Source organism: Cavia porcellus, unplaced genomic scaffold (assembly GCF_034190915.1).
Source record: "Cavia porcellus strain 051 isolate PalLab524CR breed Dunkin Hartley unplaced genomic scaffold, mCavPor4.1 scaffold_21, whole genome shotgun sequence".
Taxonomy (NCBI): domain Eukaryota; kingdom Metazoa; phylum Chordata; class Mammalia; order Rodentia; family Caviidae; genus Cavia; species Cavia porcellus.
Window position 1 is genome coordinate 28,915,444 of NW_026947504.1, and position 23,515 is coordinate 28,938,958.

Genomic DNA, 23,515 nt, shown 5'->3' on the forward strand with positions numbered 1-23,515 from the left:
CTTGATTTACTGTAGGCATGGAGGTCCTCAAGGGCAGGCAGTCATGGAGCACCATGGAACCAGCTTTAGGAAGCACTGACCCAAACAGGAGGATTTTTACTGGACAACACACAGAAGCCCCAGAACAATGTATCTGCTTGTTATTTCTCTGCCATGGTCACTCCAAGACATGCCAATGACCAGAGTGGAGTACCAAGGTTCTCAGGAAGGGCAGAAGGAAAAGAATGTCTTTATGGTATCTGAGACGTTTATTCAGAATAAGGGTTAGCCCAATGAAGGTAACTCCCTCATAAAGGCATAGCCACAGAATTCGCAGAAAGGGATTAGAAAATCGATTACAAATAGTTTTTTGATTACAAAAATATTTTTGCCATTGATTAAAATAGCAGGAAGCTACTACAATCATTGATTATACAATGTAGCCATATGTAATCATACAAAATCTTTAGACTATTTTCCCAGGTGGCCGGAAATCAAACCCAAGTGCTGCTATGACATCCAAATCCAGGGCGATGCCCCCCATGACAAAGGGGACCCAGCATCTCTGGATCTCAGTGGTTGAATGGAGGAGAGGAAGGCTTGGAATCTTCAGGCCATGTACTAATGGGTGCTGTCTGCTAAGAGACATGAATCACGTATTTTCAATTTTCCCGAGCAGGACTTCAAGGCTGGCGTGGTGGCAGCATTACTGGGGCTGCACCTGGCTCTTCAGCTTGGCCAGTCTCATGAGACAGTCGTCCCTCCACTGCCTTCTGGCAGCTAAGTGCCCTGGGTCATCTGGGACCTTCCTGCACATAGCCTGGAGAAGGACAGGAAGGGAGACATTAGCAGAAATAACTGCCCAGGAGCATCCCTATGGTTCCTACATTGCTTTTGAAGGCCCAAGAAACAGAAAACCCTCAATAATATATACTTTCAAAATCTTAAGAGACTGAGGGGATAAAGTAAGCTTATATTCACAGGTCACACTGCTTGTAAGGTCTACCAGTGACCAAAGTCAGGAAAAAGGAACCACCAAAATCCAGGGCCAACACTCCCTCCCAAAGACAGAGTCCCACTGGCAGGTGGCAGAGGGGCGGTGACAGTCTGCATGCTCCTCAGCAGTGGGTCCACACACCTGGTTAACTTTCTCAACTGTTGCCCCAGCAAACTCTGGAATGGGTCCAAAAGTCCTCAGGACACGTTTCATCCCTTCGCTGTATCTGTCACAGTAGCTTGCCATCCCTGAAATGGCATGACAAGAATTCACTGTATCAGCAGAAACATCTGTAGTTCACGCTGAGATGCTGCTTCAGAGGGCTTGGTCCCCAGAGGGGTTACCTCTGGTCTCCTCCAGAAAGGTGAGAGATGCGTTGCCTATTCCCCTCAGACACTACTCTGACCTTGCGGTCCCGAAAAGCACTGTGCCCCTTGAGCCTGGTGTACAGCCTGCAATGTGGCATTTGATGGGCATTTGATCAGCTGTGTACTTGCACTTGGGCCTAAGGGGAGGGAGTAATCACAGTGAGGAGTCCATGGTGGGGCAAAGCTGTTTACTTCATGGCAGCCAGGAAGCAAGGAGAGACAGGAGAGGTGGGGTCCCAACAGGCCCTTCTCCCCAAGGCCCTGTATGGACACTTGGAAGACATTCAAATTCCAGATCAGGAGGAAGTGGGAAACTTGTGGCCAAGTCCACACACTTGTAGGAGAGGCAGAAGCTTCCAGACCTTCTCAGGAGGGCTTGTGAGAGGCTGTGCCCTGGGAGTCAGCTCAAGCCACGTTTACTTTAGGATTCTCCAGCTGTGAGGCCCCAGGGAGAAGAGGAGGGTCCCCCTAAACTTACAAGTGCCCTGGAGGGGGGAGGGTGGTGTGGCCAGGAGCCTCTCCAGCCACACCCTCCTCTATCAGTGGCTCCTCACAAACAAATGGCAGCTTTTACACCAATGATCCAAACCCACCAGGCTGTAATAAAAAAACAAAACAAAACAACCCCAGAGATAGTGCAGCACCTAAGAGTAGCAACCACTTCCTCTGGAGGTCAGTTCTGAGGCTCTGTTCCTGGAGAAGGGAACCTCAGAGAAGCAGCACAGCCCACAGTTAAACCAGAGGCTCATTCTCAGTTTCTGTATGGCACAGCAAGAAAAGTTGTAATCTGTGGTCTGCATTTCTTGCTCCTATACATGTTAATCTTTTGGGAAAAATTTTAAAAGGCAGACATACAAAAAATTACAAATAAAAACTTGAAAGAACAATAAAGTCAACAAGGCAAAGCTTGTGAAGGCATCTATTACAGAGTCAGTCCTCTGTGCTCCCTGACTAATGTGGGCTTACTTCCCACACCAGCCTTGGGAGGTGGTTACTGTTGTCTCCATCTTACAGACAGGCAAGTGGAGGTGAATAAAGTACTGGCCAAGCAATACAGCCAGTCAGGGGGAAAGCCAGAGTAGGGATCTGGTGACTGGTTCCAGAGGACAATGCCGAGAGTCCGTCCTTCATGGGAAATACTTTTTAGAAGGGGCCCAAAGGCAGTGAGCACACCACCCTCCTGTTTTTCAGGTACTATTTTATTAGATTAAAAACAAATCCTAAAATATTTGCAAATCCTAAAATAGTTGTGGATAAATGGTAGCTTCTAGGACTACAAAGTTCCTGCAACCCGAGGAGCTGGACTATGAAAACTCTCCTCCTCCCATCTTGATAGGTTCCGGGCGACACTGTGAAGAATGAACTGACATTTCCACTGGTTCCCAGCCAGATCTTAGAACCGTCTAACTCTGCACTCTGGAATGCTCTGAAGTTGAAAACTACATCCGTCCCCATTATCATATTAAGGCAATTAAGTCTTCTTATCATACCAGCTTTGTTTGAAAAATTGTTAGAGGCCTCCTTCCTGTCTACCAGCCTGCTCGACTCTGGAGTTTCTGGTGTCACTGGCTTCTGTTTCTATTTGTTTGAGACTCAACGTTGTTCTCAGTTCTCTCCCTATCAATTTCTCCTGATACCTCAATTATCTTATTTTTCTCAAGAAAAAAAAATAAGAAAAATATGTAGTTATCAGGCAGTGTTTATACACATTTCAAATGCTTAAATATCTTTACCACATACAAGATCTGGTTGAAAAAAGCATGGAATGACCCAAGACTGTATGAATGATACTTTTTCAAGTATCTTGCTTCACTTGCATGTAGGCGTCCCTCCTTACACTGGCTTCCCCGGCTGATGGATGTCTTTCCGCAGAAGCGGCATGCCAGCGCTGGGGGGGTCCTCTCTCGTGCCCTTCAGTTACTCTTAGCAGCAGTCCCCTTTAAGGAAGGCTCATGCCAGCTGCTGGACTGCATTTCTGTGGCACATGTGGCCAGTCTACTCACAGACTCATGTACGAACCCGCCGTGTGTAAGAATGCGTCTAGTGAAACTGCCTTGAGTTACTCATTGGCAAGCATTTCATTAACTACTGTGGTGAAAATCCCCTGAACCAGTGTCTTGGAAACAAAGAGCTGAAGTCAAACAGATTCCCAGAGGTGCTTCCTCCCCTCCCCCCTCAGGGCAGAAGCTTCCTCTCAACACCTAATGCAGCTCCTCAGTGCACCCACTCACACCCGGGCCCTCCCAGACGCGGCTGCAGTTGCTGGAAAGTTCTTCCTGCAGCACTGAGCCCAAACTCATCTGCCTCCCTTTCAGTCTTTCATCTGGTTCCACTCCTTCAAAAACATGAACACACATATGTGACGGCAGTGGTCTTTTTCCGGATAAGCCCATTTCTCAGCATGCTGGTTAAATGTAGACCACGGAGCTAGATACAATGTTCCTTTTTTCTTTCTGCATGTTTTACCAGTTGATGATGTCACTGTTTAAGCAATTACAGAAACTTATGACAAGGCAGAAAAGCAAAGGTAAGTTACCTATGATTTTAGTACTAAAACAAAGATGGCCACACATCTAGGTGGCATCTGTCACAATTTTGATACATAGCATTTTTGATATACTTTAATTTGGTTGGCATTAATTTAGCTTGCCTTTATTGGTTGCTTTACAAATGATATTTTCTTTTTACATCATTCAAAATCTGGTAGACGGAGTTTCACTCCTATCCTCAGCTGTCTTTCAGTTCCCAGCGTACCCTCCCCGGCCTCTGAGCTCAGCTCTGGGCCAGTGGCTGGGCGGCCGGCCCGCAGGCACCGGTCCCTGCTCCTGGGGAGCCCGCAGTCCTGGGGCCTTCGGAGAGGAGGAAACCGCTGCCACCCAGGCAAGCTGCACTGCCAGGAACTCAGGCTCGGCTGCGCTCAGCACAGGGCTGAGTTTTCACACTTTTCCCTCTTTTCCTCCTTCTTTCCTCTAAATAATCTCATCGCCTTCCAACAGCACTTTTCTTCCGCCAAGCAGGAGGAGTCGCAGTCGCAGAGTTCCCATCACAGCTCACTGCACAAAGCCAGTGGGGCAGGGGCTGCAGCTGGGCTCACCTAGGGGCACTGTGTGGGGGCCCCGGCCGTACCTGAGCACCTCCATTTCTATTCAGTAGTTAAAAATGAGGAGGTGAATTTCGGCGGTTCAGGAGACCCAGAGAAATACTCCACAGCTCGGGCCGCAGCCTTGCCGGCGCCTACCTTCCGCATTGAGGTGCATAGTTTCCAGGGGCCCGATGAACGCGTAGCGCATGCCCAGTCCGTCGGACATGACGAGGTCCAGGTCACCGGGAGACACGATTCCTTCCTAGGTGAGGAAGGGGAGCACACAGGTGAGTTCCCTGGAGAGCTGATTCTTACCTTCTCTGGGGCTATATCCCCTGATACTGCTTCAAGGCATTCACTATTGTACTTTGATTAAATTTTGCACAACAAAACTATCATCTACACATGGGTCCTAAAAAGAGAGTATCCTGTGAAATGGGCAAACATGCGCTCCTTTTTCCACACCTGCAATGCATTGACACGCGCCTCCCCTCCCTGCCCCACCCTGCAGCATTTGACTGCCCCAATCTTTGGAGGCAGAAAGGACAGCAGGGCAGAGGAGGGGAAAGATGGAGCACCGGAGGAGAAGGGAGGAGATTTTCTGGATATTGGTCTAGGATGTGGGGAGTAGGGTCTGTGCCATCCAAAGAACCAGAGGTGTTCACAGCTTCACCTGTCTGCACCTCTGGTCTTGTTCCCCTATCAATGAATCTATAAGAAATGCTTATTCTTTGGAATACCGTTTAAAACTATGGCATTGCCCGCCAAGGCGGGGCCAAGAACCTTCTGCAAGGCAAAAGGAAAGCTGTTAGGTGCTCAGCTCAGCCTTCCAAGCCACCATCTGTTTCCTGGCCTGCTCCTGGCCCTTGCACAGTGGCTTTGGGAAGTAGCAGCAGCAATGTGTAAGGTGCTCACTCCCACCTGAGGCCACCGCACCTGGCAGGGGATGTGTGTGTGGATCATCAGGAGGCCAGGCAGCGACTTAAGTATTTCCCCCAGGTATCCAAGAATCAGACCACAGTCTTACTGTGGGACCTGTGCACCAGTTCTTCCCCAGTGGCTTCTGCCACAGAGAGCACTGTGGGGCTGCCGCCCACCCACAAAAGGCCCCTAACCACCAGCAGCCTTAATGGTCCTGGTAGCCCCGAGCCAGAGCCCTGGGGCCCCCTCCCCAGAGACACAGGTGTACACCCAGCCTCCGACTTTCAGGGAGGAACTTGGTGATGGCCGCCAGACATAGGGCAGGGCAGGGCAGGGCAGGCCCTCTGCCTCTCCCCAAAGGGTTGTCTTGCTAAACCCTTCATGGGCCAAAGGTCATCCTCTACCCCACGAAGTGGCCCTGCCTTCCTGAAGCCTGGGCCCTGGAGAGCTGGAGCTCCCCCTGCTATCCTGGCCTCCTGGGACTTCCACGAAGCTGAAGAGGGGACAGGAGACTTGTGACACCCACCACCACGGCTAAGGGACACACAGGTGCTCTTAGGGCTACGTGGGTGTCCAAACAGCCCCAGTTTATCGGAGACACCCTCACGGTGAGGCAGGTTTGAGAGGACGGTTCCACCGACGGCAAGCAGGCGCCATGTCTGACTGAGCACTTTCCATCTCACTGGGTGTGTGTGTGTGAGATATAAACACACAAAGACATGCACAAATCACACAGCATAGGGTAAGTACAAAATGAGTCCCCCTCCTTCCAGGAGACTATCACCCTGACATTGGGGTAGCAGCTCTTGGCTTTGGAGATTGACCATCGATGTTTACATTGCTTGACAAGAGAGCTTGCTTTTTGCCCAGTTCCCATCTTCTAGTTGATAGAATCCTAGACTCATTCTCATGTAACTTGCTTCTGTTCCTCAATATTGTGCTTTCAAGGGTGACAAGGGCTGGGGTGCAGCCCAGTGTTGGAGCACTGGCACGCACCTGGCACACACAAGGCCCTGGGTTCCATCTCCAGCACAGAGTAAAGGGGAGGAGGGAGGGAGGAGAAGGAGAGCAGGGAGGGGAGAAAAAGCTAGAAAGGGACAGCAGGAGGGAGGCGGAGTGAGCAGGATGGAGCCCCCATGTTGTGTGTAGCGATAGTTGTCCATTCCTGCAGATGTGTAAAACCAGGGCTTGCTTAGCCACCCTTCTACTCAGCAGCATTTCAACTCTTGCGGGGCTCTAGTACCCAGTGTACAGAGAACATTCTAGAACACAGCTTTGGCCCCAGTGGAATAGAGCCCTTGGGGCTTACAGCTGGAAATGCTTCCTCTTCCTTTTTATTAGACAATGCTGAGCTGCTGTCTCAAGCACTGCGTCATGATCAATGCTTCCTGCTGCTCTGCGCCTTTTCCAATATGGGTGGTGTAGTGTCACCATTTCCGCAAAATTCTGCTGACCTGGAAGGGCACAAGGATGTTCACCTGGACTGCTGAGAGCACAATAATGTACTCAGTTCACTCAAATGCTAACTACTGCTTCCTCGATTTACAGGAGTGGGGGAGCATCGCTAAGGAGGAGTAACTCACAGCAGGTTCACAGGAATGCTCAGAACCATCCAGAAGCCAATCAGATGGGGACATGTCCTCCTCACCAGTCTTCCCCTCCCTGGCCAGCATCCCTGGGGGGCAAGGGGGGCTGGCTCCTGAGCTCTACCACCCAGCAGCGAGTAGCTTTGACTCCCACCATCTGAGCTTACTGCACCGCACTACAGCTTGAGAGGGACAATTCCTAGATGTTCTCCTCTCCGTCCTACTTCATCTAAGGGAGGGCCCTCTATTTTTCTATCAGTTACTATCCCTGGTGGAGCAAACCAGAAAAGAAAAGAATGTTCTCATGTCTTTGCTTTCTCATTCTTTTCTGCCCAATTTGGGTTCTGTAAAGTAGATTTCACAAAACATGTGGATTTAGCAAGAAGCTAAATCTAGAACAAGGACATGATCACAGGCAGTGCAGTTCAATTCAATACCTTGCTGACAAAAATTTCACACAGCTGAGTAGACACTGGAATTTCTCCCTGTTGCACTTAACATTGAATTAAGTTGCACTTAACATTCACATTTAGGATATATTAAGCTCAGTTTTACTCCTGAGCACAATGTAACCCAGAGCTCTGTGACATTGTGACCTGAAATTATCATAATAATTACAATAAATAGCCATGGCACAAAATGGACAGAAACAAGTGCTAATGTTGAAAGACTGAACTAACAAACGATTCCAGGGAAAATGGATGTCTGAGGAATGCAACCTGACCCTAGGCTAGTTTTAACCTTTATCAGAACAGCTATCAGCACCCTCTCCATTTTGTGGAAAATTCTCAAGTCACAGGTACAAAAGAAAAACCCCAAGTGGTTAGTTAAAGGATTCCCCCAAACTCCCACAGAGCAAGGAACAGTAAGATCACTGTTAGTTCAAAACCTGGCTTTGTACCATGTCCTGAGAAATGATTGGGGGGGCACCCAGAGAGGGTGTAAGGAACCCCCTTTATTGAGAAGTTCCTCGCTTCTGCTTTCTCCAGGTAAAATCCGAGATTCATCGTGTCAGCTGACACACAGGCACAGCTGGAAGGCGTGCTCAGCGCTGCTGCCCTGGGAAAGAACGCCCCGGCTGGATCATCCATGAAACAGGAGAAAACTCAAGGTAGAAAATGAAGTGCTCAATTCCTGTGTAATGAGGGTTAGTAGTCAGGGTTCTGCAGAAGGGCAGATCAGCAGGACACACCCACTCTTATTCAAACACACTCATGTTCACACAGCCACACGAATCTCCTCCCTCCCTGTCTCCATCTTGCCTCAGCATCTGCGGGGAGAGGTTCCAGGACACCCCCTCCCCATAGAGAGACACGCTCAGGTCCCTTAAGCAGCAGGACACAGCATTTGCACAGAACCCACACAAATTTACCCATAAACTTCAAATCACCTCTCGATGACTTCTAATTTAGTGTAAATCTGGGTACATGGTTGGTATTCCATATTGTCCAGGGACTAATGACAAGGAAACAGTCTGTACATGTTCAGTACAGATGCAGTTTTTTCCTACATATTTTCAGTCGACTGTTGGTTGAATTCCTGGATGTAGAATCATTAGTTATAAACAGCTTACTGTGTATGTGTGTGTACATTTATTTCAAGGAACTGGGTTATGTGATTGTGGGCTGGTGAGTCTGAAATCCATAGGACAAACCTCAGAAGGGCAGGGGCTAATCTTACTGCCCACGGTGGAATTATTCTTCCTTAAGGGAGCATCAATTTTGCTTTTCAGGTCTCTCCGTGATTGGCAAAGCACCGTGTCCATGTCCAGACAGCATCTGACTGCAGAGCTGAGCGCCCAGCCTGGTCCAAGGCGTCCAAGGCATCCTCAGTGTAGCAGAAGCTCACAGCACAGGTCTCACTCTCCGGGGTCTGCGATTCCATGCTTCCATGGGTGGGGAGGGGCAGAGGGGCAGGACACGGCTAAGGATCAGCAATCAGTGGAGACACGAAAGACAAACACAATAGGTGCTGTGGTGCCTTGTGTGGCCTCCCAGGACCCAGGAGCAGGGGAAGAGGTACCCGAGGCTGACGAGGGACTCCCTGGTGGCCACAGCCTCTGCTGATTACCAGCTACACAGAATTATTTTCCTTCTTGCTAGTCGCCCCATTCTTGCATATAATTTTCTTTTCAATCCATGTATTTTGCACGGCTCTATTCTCATTTGCTTTTTTCACGTTTCTTCAGGCCTCTTTCTTTATCTAATTTTTTTTTTGCCTTATTTGAAGCTTTTGTCTTATTTTTTGTTTTATTTTACATTTTCTCATACCACCATTCCCAGCTAGAGCACAGTCTTGCTACCTGGGAACATGGATGAGATCCCGAGTCCCCCCAACCCCCTCAACCAGAGACACTAGGCAGAGAGTCTGTTGTCTTGAGAAACAACAGAAAAACAGTTAAAAAGGATAAATCTCAGGTAAATTTCAGGTGGTGAGACAGAGGGGACTCTGCCATCTTCCATCACACTCAGAGAACAGGAAGGATGCTCTGGGCTTGTGTGGATGGCCCCAGTCACGGGCCAGGAGAGGGGATTACACAGAGGGCCACCTCCACTTCTGTGAAGAGCAAGAACAGAACAGACTGAACTTAAAGGTTCAAGGATCAGCGAGTGAAAATAGTTCTAGTACCAAAATAACTTGGGCGAGCCAGTGGCACTGGACAGTACCTCTTAGACATGTCCTCTCCGGAAGCAGTCCAACACAATGCAGGGAGGAACAAATTCCAGGTCTGGAATTTAAATTGAAAATTATGACAATGGCTCATGAGGTTCTTACAAGAAACAGAGTTAGCTCCCTCATCAATATACTGTGACATATTTTTGTTTTCTATTCCCTTGGCCATGCTTTGCCTCTCTTCCATGCAACAGGAACTAATTCCCAAGGAGGGGGGAGAAAGCCGACCGGCCTCCCCCACCCACACCACCTTGCAGGAGATGGTGAGGCAGCTAGATCTTAATAAGGAGAAAATAAGAGACAGCTAAGTGCTGCCCTGCTGTTGCTCACAGGCTGGTGGTTAGCCTGGCCTGTGGCCAATACCTATGAATTTTCTTGGAAGCAGGACAGACATTCCTGCAGAATGACGAGGGCAGATTTTGCTAACTCTGTGAGAGCTCATTAAACACTACCTTTTACTGATTCAACAGGATGCTGAATCATGCCCATAAAACACCTGTCCCATCAAGAGCCCTCAGAGGGGATGCCAGGGGCTGGAGTGGAGGGGCAGAAGGCGAGGACTCCACTGGCCAGGCTGCTGGGAAACGGCCCCACCCCCAGCCTGCAGGCGAGTCTGGTCTCACCTTGTGGGAGACGACTTGGCATCTACGGAATCACCATGAAGATACTGCTCTTGACAGGGCACGCCCAATCCAAGAGCCGAGTCCAAAAACACCCAGCGGAAGCACTGCTGTGGGCAGAGGTCACCAAGGCCTGCACTGCCACAGCAGCACGGCGGAAGTCACCTCAACACAGTCCGACAGATCCTCCTCAGACAGACACACCTCAACACACCCCAACACAGATTCCTTTAAAAACCAACCGTCATACGGCCACTGACAATGGATAAAAACTTGAGCCAAGCATTTATAACAGAGCTGGAAAAGCGCACAGAAAAAGGAAAGCAGTTTGATTTTGGGTGGGGCAAACTTAGGTGGCCTTTTCTCTTTGAATTTTCTTTAAAGTAGCAACAATTCAAAAAACGAACGCGAAAGAAAGCGGAAGATTTTGTTTCAATAAAAGAGATGTCCCAGAGCTCTTCAGGCCCAGTGATAATTCTCTGGTGTCTTTACTCAGTTATGTGGTCACTGCTACATGGTGCATGTAACAGCGTACCAAGGACTGCACGAAGAAAAACTAGAGTATCCTGGAGCTGAAATAATGGGGAGGCCTTGACCTTCAAAGCAAACATAACAATAAAAAGGATATATCCTCCCATCTGACTGTAAGTTGACTACCTTTCATGAAAGCAGTGACGCAGGCTGGGTAACCTATATTTGGAATGCTGGGAGATAGAAGTGTTCCAGAATTTTTTGGAATTTGAAATATCTGCATAGTCTTTACCAGTTGATCATCTTTAATCAACAATGGGAAATTCAAAACTTTTTAGATTCTAACACACTGCTCACAAAGTTTCAGATTTTAAGGCTGGGTGTGTATCCCAGTGGTACACACTTGCCTAGCATGCACCAGGTTCTGGGTTCCTTCCCCCACGCAGAAGTTGCAGGATTTTTAGAGGGACTATATTGGATCTGTAGATCTCTTCAGCTAGGATAGGCCAATTTTCCACTCTCTAAACATGGTTTTCTTTCCATTATTTCTTCAACTTCTTTCATCATTGTTTCATAGTATCAGGGTGCAGATCTTTCATTTCTATGATTAAATTTATTCATAAATATTTTATTTGTTTTTTATAACTATTTTGCTTTTAGGATTTTTAAAAATTTCTTTTTGGTTATTTGTATACATATGTAAATGTTACTAGTTTGTATGTTGCTTTCATGTACTGAACTTCCAACTTCATTATTTGTGAATTGCAACTTTGTTCTATTGGTTTTAGGAGTCTTTAGGGTTTTCTGTAGTAAGATCATGTCAGCAACAGAGGCAGTTTAATACCTTCCTGCCCACTTAGACATCTCTTCTCCCTGTCTTTTGCCTCATCTCTCTGGCAAGCAGGATGCCAAAGAGAAGCAACAGGAGTGGGTGTCCCTGTGGTGCCCCTGATCTGAGGAAAGGCTCTCAGCTTTGAGTTGGAGAGGGATGAGGAGTGCGAAGTTAGCTGTGGCTCTGTCGTCATAAAGGGCTAGGCTGTGTTGAGATGCATTCCTTCTACACCTAATTTGTTGAGAGCTTTCCTCAAGGGTTCAGAATTCTGTCAAATGCTTTTCCTGAATCTACTGTGCGTATGGTTCTGCCCTTTGTTTTGTTAACATGGTGTAGCCTATTTATAGACTGATATTCATGGAGCCATCCTTGCATTTCCGGGATAAATGCCACGCGAGCAGTAGATGGTCCTCCTTTCAACATGCCACTGCTAGTACTCAGCCTGCTAAGAACCCGCTAGCGTCCTCAGGGGAACTGCCTTTGCTGGACAGGGGCTCTCTCCTGGGGGTGAAAGAGCAACAAGGGTCAACCCAAGAAAACCCCGCTCTTTCTTCTGGAGATGCCTCTGCTGTGCAGACATGCTGACCACCCCAGCTCTGGGAGGTGAGGAAGGTTCCAAGAGACCGAATAAGTAATGCCAAAGTAGCAGGGCCAAAGTGGAAGATACTTTTCTGGGAGAAGTGGGACTGGGTACAAGGAATGCAGCTTCGGACACACTGGAGGTGGGAGGCCAGCAGCCTCCGTCTGCACTGCGCCGCATTGGGAGCCAAGAGATGCAGAGAAGGGAAGGAGCCAGGGGCTGGAGCAGCACAGCAACACCCTGCGGAGAGCGGTGAAGAGGGCGGGGCCAGAATGAGGGACCTGCTCCAGGAAGGACCACAGCCATGCAGGCTCACGCGGATATTTTTTGGGGGACACTGGAGACTGAACCAGGGCCTTCACATGGAGCCACATCCCCAACCCCTTTTCCGTTTTTCGTTCTGAAGCAAGGTCTTGATAAGTCTCTAAGTTGCCCAGGTTGGGCTCAACTTAAAATCCTCTTGCCTCAGCTTCTCAGAGTGCTGGAATTATAGGCATGTACCACCAGGTCTGTTTTCACTTGGGTACTTTTTTTTTTTTTAATTTATTGGTACCAGGCATTGAACTCATGACCTCGTACATGCTGGGCAGATGTTTATGCTGCTGAGCTAAACCCCTGGCCACCTTTGGATACTTTAAACATTATTTCTTTAAAAGAAAACAAACTTAACCTTTTAAGGCTAAATTTAAATATACATAAAATGCAGAACACCCTCCAACTGAGGGTGTAGCATGGCAAGCCAGGGCTCAGGACCTCTCCACTCCTCTGACGCCCTGGATGTCCCAGCCTGTCACTCTGCATGACTCTTTTTGCCAGCCACCCTGATATATCACCACGGTCTGAGCTGTAATGCTTTACCCAGACCTCAACTTTCCCCAGACACATTCTTGTGAGCCACAACCTGAAGCACCTATAGCATTTCCAACGCTTTCTCTCCAAAGGAAATGGCTAGCCGGTGCAGCCTTGCCTTCCAGGGCCTGGAGGCAGCCGCCAAGAACAAGCTTCCTCTCGTCATGCCTCTACAGCCTCTATCCCCAAAGACTGCTATAACTTTTCTTACTCCAAAGCCACGAAACAAGAAACTTAGCTGAGTCTTCCCTGCTGTTCTTTGCTCCATCCTGGAACCAGGTTGGTTTATAAGAAAAGCCATCACGGAAATGATGTTCATAGAGAACAGGCCATACAGGGCACTTCCTGAGGTAGCCTCCTGCTTAGAACATGGTAGAGGAAGGAAACTTTTGCCTAGGAATGAAAGTAGAGAACTGGGCCTATAGCCATAGTGATTTATAAAAGCAGAGAAGACTCAACGGACCAACCACCTCCCAGTGAATGCAGGACATGTGAAAGAAATGTAAGAGCTACTTGCTATTTTAGGCCATCTTCCCCACTGAAGTATGTTCATTCCCTGAGTCCCCATGGTGTCTCAGGAGCTTTCTAATTAACATTTTAAGCACAGTGATTCATGACATGAAGGCCACTCATCCACCTGGCTGACAGTACAAGGCCAGCAGCCCAGCAAGCAGGCACCTCCACCTCTCCTGGCTGCACGTAGGACAGACATGACCCCGGCCCCGGCCACACCTTTAAGCTTTTCTGACTGCTGTTCCTCCAGATGTCTGCTCTGCCCACACAGGCCTGTGACCCTGACGGGAAACTGGATTGCAATCTGCACCCCTGCTCAGGAAGCTCCGGGACTGGCAGACTGGGAAATCCCAAATGTGGCTGATGCTAAGGGCGTGACTAGGACAGGCCGGTGCTGCTCTCCACACAGCTCCAAGGGGGCAAAGGGACACTAGGGAGCCAACAATGTGGAAAAGCAATTTCCAGCCCCCTGATAGCCACATTTACCTATACCTTACTTGTTCTCTTATGTTTGTGCTTCAATGAGAAGTAACTACATTTTTTTTATTAAAAAATCAACTTCCACTGTCTTTGGAGGTCACTAGAAGTACTACCTGAACCGAGGACTGGTCGCCAGAGTGCTATCATGACAGTGAGTTCCCACCTCAGTGCATACTAGACAGTGCCACACGTGCGTCTCTCAGGAGCTGGAGTCCAGGGCGACAGATAGATATCTGCTGGCTGGGAACAGTGCAAAGGCAGAAGGCAGCGAGTGAATATGCTGTATCTCACTAGATAAGACTCTATCAGCTAAAAGCTAAATTAATTAATGTTCCATTAAAGAAGAAAAATGCTTCCAATTCAACTAAGAGACGTGCTGTTAATTAGAATATGTGGGTTGACTGGGGGATGGTCAAATGTATCCCTCCAAAAGGATTTATCTTGAAACAGTAGAAACTAATACAGCAAGACTCCAAGGCCAGCCTCAGGGAAGAGCCGCCCTGCTGCAGGCCAGAGGCTCCTGGCTCAGGACAGCACAGTGTCTGGCCTGCAGGACTGGGGAAGGACCTGGAAGGCCGTATTTCTAACCAGCTCTCCACTGGGGCCATGGTACTGCAGCATGGAGTTGCTGGGATAGCCACTACCCACGAGAAGATGGAAGGGCTCTGGAGATAACGTCCTCATGAGCCAGGCTGCACAGACAAGCCCGCTGCACACAGATCTCATTTAACCCTGCCGTCTCCTCGTCATCTTTTCCACGTCAGGGAGTGACCCTGAGACACGCACAGGCATGAACTGTCTACTGGGATGTGGCAGACCAAGCCACTTCCCTTTCTCTTGTTTGTTTTGTTTGAGACAGGGTCTTGCTAGCCTAGGCTGGCCTCGAATTCACCACTGTCCTGCTTCAGCCTCGCCAGTGCTGGGATCACAAATGTGCACCACAGCACTGGGCTTGGGAGGTTTCTTAATGTGTTAAAATAGAAAATAACATGCCTTGCCTGGTGTTAAGGCCTGACCAATCTGAAAATGTCTGAAAATCATCAAAACAGAAAGTACAGTACTCCTCACAAACTCTGAAGTGCCACAAACACTGAGGTGACGGGCAGGAAGCCAGTTCTCCTCGGTCAGCTCTGCTGCGTCCTGATTCCTGCAGCATCCTTGAGTCAGTGACTCAACAAAAGGCCAGAAACTTGCCACAGGAAGCTTGGTCAGTGAACAGATGGCACGGTCTTTGAGGTTCCTGCATTAGCTGGATCAGCTCCTCCCAACAGCCGGCATGCACAACTGAAACGAAGTCTGGTGACGAACTTCCGCAGTCCCAAGCGCCCCATCCAGATGCTGCAGCTCACACCTCCCAGGTCATAAGCCAGGAACCGATTCTGCAACTCAGGGAGGAGGGGGCCGGAACACTGCCCTCCCCACAGGGCAGTCTCCTGGAAGCTGGTTACCTTTAACTATGAGCCCTCCAATCAGCAAACGCTTGGTCAGGCTCTTTGGTGATACTCCCTGACCCTGTTCAAGGCAGTGCTTGCCAAAAAGGAAACAAATGTCTCTCCCTCCCTGAGTCTTCATTAAACTGAGCTTGCATGATAGGAAGGAAGACTGAGAGTGACACCAGACCTGGACAGACTTTGTCACAGCTGTTCTCCATCTCCTGGGCCCACTCAAGTTCTACAGAAAATTATTTACAAGTCGCTGTCTGTCTCTCAGGCCACCCTTCTCCCCTAAACACAATTCACTACCCCTCAAAACTGATCGGTATTTTCCCATCTCTCTCTCCCACTGGGTGAAGGGTATACAATCGTCTCATGGAGTACTGTGGAATACTATGTGCTCTCTGCTCTATGGGGCCCTCGTGCATGTTAGTATGTTGTACGCCTTATCTGCTGTCAATATGTCTATTGTCAGTTCACTTCAGCAAACCTATCCAGAGCAAAAGGGAAACTTTTTCTTTGCCCTTACAGAACTCTTTTAGGAATTGTGTCTCTTACATGGATGGATAAAACTTGAGGTAAGCAGTTTCTAAAGCTCATCACCAAAACATGCCAACAGGCTGAGAACTTTCTAATGGCTCCATGCCTGTCTCCTCACTTACCTTGCCCCAACTGGATAAGAATGCATGAGCAATAAACTCAACTGTTGTTTAGCCAGAGCTTTTAATCAAGACACAACTTCCCATGAACTTGAAATCACATTCCCAGCCAACAGGATGTCGTCACCCAGTGACTCTGCCTCCGTTAGGAAGTAAGTCTTACTAGACTACAGCTAGCCATGCCATGCAGCATTGCCCAGTTCACACAGGGATGATCTGTCCCAAGTCTAAAGCCAAACTGCAAGAGGAAGAAGTGCAGAGAACATCTGTGAGACAATGCAGAAGACCCTAGCACCTTCATTCCTATGGATACTGTGCGCTTATTCTGCTCCAGAAAGTCTAAGTGCTAACAGGGCTGTATGGAGACCATCAAGGAATGGACAAGACTGTGGGCCAGGGCCGGAGCACCCAGAGACAGGACAGAGCTTCTTCCTCCCAGCACCACCTCCCTCTGATCCAGGTCTGCTGACCCCTTGAGAAGCACACAGCGGAACACCTATAGGGCACCATCACCCTGCCGCTGCCTTTTTTTTTTTTTTTTTAGAATTTCTCTTGGATGCTTGCTGTAAAAGTATTCAAATATGCCCTCCAGTTTTAGTAAGATGGAAAACAGGGAAAAAAATAGAGAAAAGTCAATAAAGTAAACAAATTTTGTTACAAATTAGACCTCAAATTTCCCCAAGGCCCAAGTGTTAAAGGCTCAGTTTCAGCTTGGTGCTGTTGGGAGGTGATGGAACCCTTAAGAGCCAGGGCCTCACAGGTCTTCAGGCCTCTGGGGGTGTGGCCTTGAAGGAGATGAGACTGTGGCTCTTCCTCTTTCTCTTATTACTTTCTGGTTGCCATTAAGTGAACAGCTGCCTTACCACAGGCCCAAACTCGACAGTGCCAACCAATCATGGATCAAAACTTCCCAAGTGACGAGTCAAAATACATATCTCCCTTATTAAGCTGATTAACTCAAATGTTTTGTCATAGCAATGAAAAGTGATTAACACAGTTTTGAATTCAAAAAATCAGTACAATTGATAAGCCTCAAGCAAGATAACAAGAAAACAAAGCAGGCGTTTTTTAGTAAGACCCTACTCCTCCATCCCCCAAATTATAATCTTTTACAAAAAACAGAAAGGATGGAAAAATTTTCCAACTCATTTTACATGGCCAATATTATCTTGATATCAAAATTCAAGAAAGATGGTACCAAAAACTATAGAGGAATACTTTCTATGAATTTAAATGTAAAACGGTCTCAATAAATCAAAAGCAAATCAAACCTAGCAATGTCTAAAATGCCTAAATGTCTAACATACTACACAATGATACAGGCATTGTGGAAAAAAGGGTGGACATTCCCAAAAAACTAAAAACTAGAACTCTCATGTGATCCAACAGTTCCGCTTCCAGGCACAGATCCAGAAGAACTGAAAGCAGTGTGCTGAAAAGACACCTGCGCCTCAGTGTTAGTGCAGCACCATTCATATTAGCCGGGATATGCAATCAGCCTTAGTGGCCGTCATTGGATGAATGGATAAATACACACAGATTACGGGTCAGAATCCTATTCAGCCTTAGAAAAAAAGAAAACCCCATCACTTGCAACCAGCATGGACCTGGAGGACATTAGGCTAAGGGAAATCAGCTAAAACAGAAAAACAAGTGCCTCATATTCTCACTTACACGGGGCACGTAAAGCAGCTGAGCTCAGAAGCTGAGAATAGAAGGCTGGTTACGAGAAGATAGGAAGCGGGCATCTTAGTTACTTCTCTCTCCTTGCTGAGACAAAACACCCGATCCCAAAGTTAACAGAGGAAAGGTTTGTTCAGCTCCCAGTTTACAGACATGTCAGTCCCTGTTGCTGGCTCCACAGCAGGGTGGCACAGTAGGGGCAATAGTTCATGGCAGAAAGAAGCTAGCAGAGCAAGCGAGAGCCCACACTGCAGTTTCCACCCCTCATACCTTACCCAGGCTACTCGGGCTGGCAGCACGCACACCTTTACCCCTAGCATTGCACCACGAATGAATCCCAGAGCTACAGTGTTGGTCCACACGCCTCTGAAAAGCCCCACTGTGACTGCATGAGACTTTGGTGGGGACATCTAGACACAGCCGTAACAGAGAGATATGGTCAAAGGCATGGAGTTTCAGTTAGACAGAAAGAGTAAGTTTTCAAGACCTACCGTAACAGGTGACCGTGGTTAATCACAATGTATGCCAAAACCACTAACAGAATAGATTCTAAATGTCCTCACCACAAAAAGATAAGTGTGTGTGATGTGATGGGTATGCCAGTCAGCTTGGTATCACCATCTCCAAATATACCAAGCCAGACAGTGTACGCCATAAATATACACAATTATTATCTGCCAACTTAAAACAAATCTTTACATTTTAAAACAAAAGGAAATGATGGCTAACGGAGAGTTAGTCTTCACCAAGCTGGTCCACACTCAGCAGCCAGTGTAATTTCTGAAGCAGGAGTGAGCGCCACCCAGCGTGCTCTGCTCCTTCAGTACTAGCATCAGGACAGCGCCACAGCTGGGGAAGTCCAGGCCTGCTCAGCCCGGCCCACTGCCCATCCTACTCTAGTCACACCACTCTGGGTCAGACCCCGAGGAAGGCACAATTGGATCTGATCTGCTCCATCTAACTATGGATTTAACAGCCCTAACCAACGAAAGCGCCAAGCTTGGGACAAGCAGAAAAGGCCCTGCCCGCTTCCAGTGCAGCTCTGTGAATCCAGAGAACAGGGAGACAGAGCGTCCTCAAGGAGCCCTGGGGACGAGCCCCACCCGGAAGCTCATGCTGTCTTGTCACTGGTCTGGGCTCAGGAGTCAGTTATGTCTGTTCATAGATGGAACCCAGCCCTGGCCTGACTTACAGGATGTGCTGCAGGGCCTGCAGAGCTCCTGAACTTCAAATGCAACTGGCCTTTAGTCTCGCTGTGCAACTACCTCCAGTTCTGTTCTTTGTGATAGTAAGTTGCTCTATAAGGTCAGTTCCTCTATTTGGTTGTTGTTTTTGTAGTACTGGGCTTCGAACCCAGGGGCACTCTGCCACTGGGCTACATTGCCAGGTCACTTTTCAAATTTTTTAGTTCGAGAAAGGAGCTTTTACGGTTTGCCCAGACTGGCCTTGAGTGTGCAATCCTCTTGTTTCAGTCTCTCAAGTAGCTGTGTTTATAGGTATGCAACACTATGCCCGATGCTTTTAAAAGTTTTAAGATAAACTTGGAACACCCCAAATCTCAGCTCAAACTGAACTGTCAAAATACCCCAAAATGCACGTTCAAGTTTGACTGGCTGGGAAGTGGTGAGTCGGGGGAGTGTCATTTAATCCGCACCTGGCCCGTGGACGTGGCTCGGCACAGGTATGCAGATTTGCAGCAGGGGAGGGAGCAGCCTGGAGAGGTCAGTCTGCTGGCCTTTGCTGACTCGCAGTATCTGAAGAGCAAACAAGCAGCATGGACTTTCTTACAAGAAATTCATGCAATAGTCAGGTGTCCCTAAGCCAGTTCATTTAAAGTGTGCAATGCTGAGCACTTGCTGCCTTCATTGGGGGTGCTTTGCGTCTGGTGCAGGACTGTTGGGAAAAACAAGGTGTCATGTGGTGGCACCCTGCATGCCAGTGTCCTCGGCCCTCCCACGTCACCTCTAGTTCCGGAGAGGCAACCCAGGGGCTGCTGCCAAGCAGAGCCAGTAAAAGGAGGCATCAAAGTGGACTCCCAGCCTCTCCGCTACCCTGCTCTGTGCACTTTACCCCGAGCTCACTGTCACCAGGGCTTCTGTGCCATCTCAGCTCCCACCCAACCTGGACAGAAATACCTCGCCTTCTAGATCAGTCTTAGTCCTCACTGTGCAGAGCACCTTGGTTTTGAACAGACTGTCTTCTAGACTTTTCTATAAGGCAAATCTGTGAGTCCCCATCTCACATCCTTCATCTTTCTATTTCTGTTGGCCTCTTCTCATATTGGCAACAATTTAACCTGCCAGATGTGAGCACTCAGCTCCTTATGGGGACCCAAAGAGTGAGCCCAACAGATTGTCACATTCAGGAGTCACTTCCTAGAAGGACTGTCATCCTGAAAGCCAGCAGTGAGGACATTCTGCCAGCTGCTTAACACAACCTCCCTCAATCTGTCAGGCACCCTGTAAACAGGGTAATCCAAAGAAGGGCACAAACCCAAGCCACCAAGAACTTCAGAACAGCAAATTGTATCTTTCTGGCCTGTCCCTTCCAGCAATAAGAAGACCCCAAAACTCTGCTTGGGTCTTCCCAACTGCAGTCAGCTGTGCTGAGCTGTCAAAACAGTGCACATGTACCTCCCACCCAGTTCTCTTATATCAGTCTCCAAATTCTTCTTGGTGTTGGCTTACAAATTCCACATTGAAGAAAGCAAGCCTCAACTCAAGCACTAAAATGTCTTATAAGTAAAAGTTAAAACTTCTACTCCCCCAATGTTTTATTGAACTAATGAATTATTCTTGAGATCTATCAAATTGTTGTCATATTCTAGATAGGTGGTAGCATTCTAAGTAGGTCTCAAAAGAAGCTACTTAAAGCTCAGTGTTTCCTTGAAATACTCTACCACTGACTGGGCTTGAAAATGTTGTGCACACTTTAGGAAATTAAGGCTGCTGGTGTAACCATGGAAATCCCGTTGTCACATCTTGTAGGTGTGGGAGGGAAGTGGATCTAGGCAATGAATGGTGGCATTAAGCTTTGGAGCCAGCTGCACAGGGCAGGCAGGTCGGGTGATGAATCTAGCAGGAGGAAGGATTGAGTGTCACGTACACCAGGCACATCTGTGGGAGTCTGAGGAACTGCCGGGCACCACTGGCTTTCAGGCTGCAACACAACGCCCACGCAAGGAGAGGCCCAGCTGGCTTCCTGGTGCCTGTCTCCGGTGAGGCCTGCTGTGCTGTCCTGCGAGTCACCATGAGGAACTGTGGGGCTGTGCCAGGTGCCCAGCACCCCATCCTGCCTGGCACTAGGGAGGGCCTCAGGCACTCCCCACCACCACCACCACTGCAGTGTGGTGGGGTAGGGCTGCTGGTGGGCAAGAGCCAAGGTCTGACCCCAGACTCGGTGACTTTCACTCTGTGTCCTGGGGCTGCTCTGACCTCTCTCCTGCCAGGAACCAGAACCGCTGGGCAAATGTGCATAGGAACATACACAGCTAGACATGTCCTCACATGTAAAGTGCTGAAAGATGAGGCTAAATACAGACAGTCATTCCCGGTGTCCATGAGGATACATTCCAGGGCCCGCCAAGGCACCAAAATCAAAGACTGCTCAAGTCCCTCATATCAAATGGTACACTATTTACAAAGGACCTGTATACTCCCTCCTGTACACTTGAGATCATCTCTAGATGACATCAATACATAATACAATGCAACTACATGTAAGTAATTGTTACATTGTACTGTTGTGGGAATAATTGCAAGAAAAAGATCAGGACATGCTCAGAAAATGTTTGTTTTGCTTTGGGTGGTGGGCACTGAACCTAGGGCCTCATGTGTACTGTGCTCTCCACCTAGCTGTACCCTCAGCCTCTCAAATATTTCTGACCTAAGGTTAGTTGAATCTTTGAATGTGGAACCTACGGATATGTTCAGCCAACTATATATATGAGAAAATTAGTTCCTATGTGTATGTAAGAGGGATTTATTGCTAGTAAATTCAATGTTTATTTTTTATTTCCCAAGTTCTTGAAATAAATTAGTTTCCTTCAGGGAATAAAAGTTTATACAAAATATAGCCTTTTTCTCCTGAAAATTTTTAACACTGAGGATGGTAAGAGCCACATCTATGAGAAAATACTGCCTGTCACACACAGGTAATTGTGTGGAAATGTTATGAAAGACAGCAGAGAGGTTGTCACCACGCTCTCATATCAAATAACAACACAAGGAGAGAAATCTCTCAAACAGGGAACTTCCAGGTTGCATTCTGTCTCCAAGCTGCTCTTTCCACAGACAGGACAGAGCAAGGAGCATCATGCAAGGCACCCACAGTGCCTGGAAGTGACCTCCGCTGTCCCACTGAGTGTGTGCATGGGGTGGGCACCAACCTCCACCAGCCTCCAGGCCTCGCTGATGATCGCGTACTGCAAGCGGTTCAGGACGAAGCCATCGATCTCCCGCAGGAGTCGCACGGGGGACTGTCCGATCTTCTTCATGAGGACATGGGTTCTGTCTATCGTGGCCGGGGCCGTCTCAGGGTGAGGGACCAGCTCCACCAGCGGGACATAATACGGTGGGTTCACCTGAGGGAGGGAAGGAGGAGAGGTCAGGGAGGTGGCTTTCAGGTACTGCTCAGTCTCAAGCAGAGGGGCAGACACAGCTCTAAAAGATCCTTAGATACAGTATCCAAGGACAAGTCACTGGAGAAAGAGACACCTTCACAAAGGAGACAGAGGAACGAACTGGAGGCCAGAGTTGTGGTGTATTAAAAGGAAGTCATAACCAACATGCAAGGTTCTGCTTCTACTTTCCAGGCTTTTGGCTAAACCCCAGGCCCTGCTGCTCCAGGGGAGATCTCTGCAAGCAGCCACCTCACCTTCCCAGCCTCCACAGCCTCCCTCTCTCCAGCCTCTGACATCCTCCCTGCATGAAGACGAATGGCTTCTCTCAAAACTTAGTATCTGCTTCCTTCCTCCATGCTGCACCTCAAACGTCTACCTCCCAGCCTGATGCCCCTCTTTGGCTCTGGCAGTCAGCAGGCCTTGCGGCACCACCTCCTGCTGGCATGGCCTGAGCCAAAAGGGGGGCAACTGTCTGAGGGGGCCCCGGGAACATGCTGACCCATCCCAGGACTTAACCTTCAGCTCTGGTTTTCTGGGTTCACTTTGAGAAACTGTCTGTGGCAATTCCCCCCATAAGAATTACCAAACATCAGAAGAAAATGCTGCTGAGTAGAGTCTGTCCAGCCTGCACTGAGCCTGGTGGGCCACAGCAACCTGATCCCGGCAGGGCTGGGGATGGCAGCAGTGCTGGGGCCAGGGGCCTGAGGGTTAACTGAACAAAGTTCCAGTTCCGGAAGATGCGGCGTCCTGGACACGGATGGTGGAGGCAGCTACACGGCAGTGACTGTATTCAGTGCCCCAACCACACACTTTCAGAGTTCAACTTTACGGCATGTGTACTTTATTACAATTTAAAATAGAAAATGAGTTACAACCAGGTCTCTGATCAGACTCCTTTCAAATTTCTGCAGCAATTGCCCATCTCCCACTCTAAGGGGCACAGCGCGCTAGGGTAGTTGGGACCCTTGGCAATTTGGCCCTTTGCATCCCACGAAATGGACCTCAATCTATACTTTCATGTCCCTGTGCACGAGCCAGGGGCTGCTAGAGGGGATTTGAGGTACCTCTAAGCTAGAGTGGGGTCACTCTGGCCAGAGCCTTTGAGTGATGAGGCCAGATCTGTTCCAGGCTCAGAGAAGCAGTGTGACAATGGTGATGGTGCTCCTTA

General features: G+C 48.5%; 1 protein-coding gene and 1 long non-coding RNA gene across 3 annotated transcripts in view; both read right to left on the minus strand.

The window, feature by feature from the left end:
• Positions 1 to 229: 229 nt before the first annotated feature.
• Positions 230 to 23,515, minus strand: part of Cryl1 (crystallin lambda 1) — a 146,056-nt gene continuing 122,770 nt past the window's right edge. For both annotated transcript variants that reach the window (XM_003477233.4, XM_063232481.1), the window contains 4 exons: positions 22,114 to 22,308; positions 4,583 to 4,688; positions 1,118 to 1,224; positions 230 to 799 (listed from right to left, as the gene is read on the minus strand). In XM_003477233.4, the coding sequence (XP_003477281.2) occupies positions 686 to 799; positions 1,118 to 1,224; positions 4,583 to 4,688; positions 22,114 to 22,308 (522 nt within the window). In that variant the 3' untranslated portion in view covers positions 230 to 685. The remainder of the gene's footprint in view (positions 800 to 1,117; positions 1,225 to 4,582; positions 4,689 to 22,113; positions 22,309 to 23,515) is intronic.
• Positions 9,389 to 22,107, minus strand: LOC134471950 (uncharacterized). Its single transcript, XR_010041715.1, has 3 exons — positions 14,065 to 22,107; positions 9,600 to 9,661; positions 9,389 to 9,489 (listed from the first exon to the last, which is right to left on the minus strand). It is a non-coding gene; the product is annotated as an uncharacterized LOC134471950 (long non-coding RNA).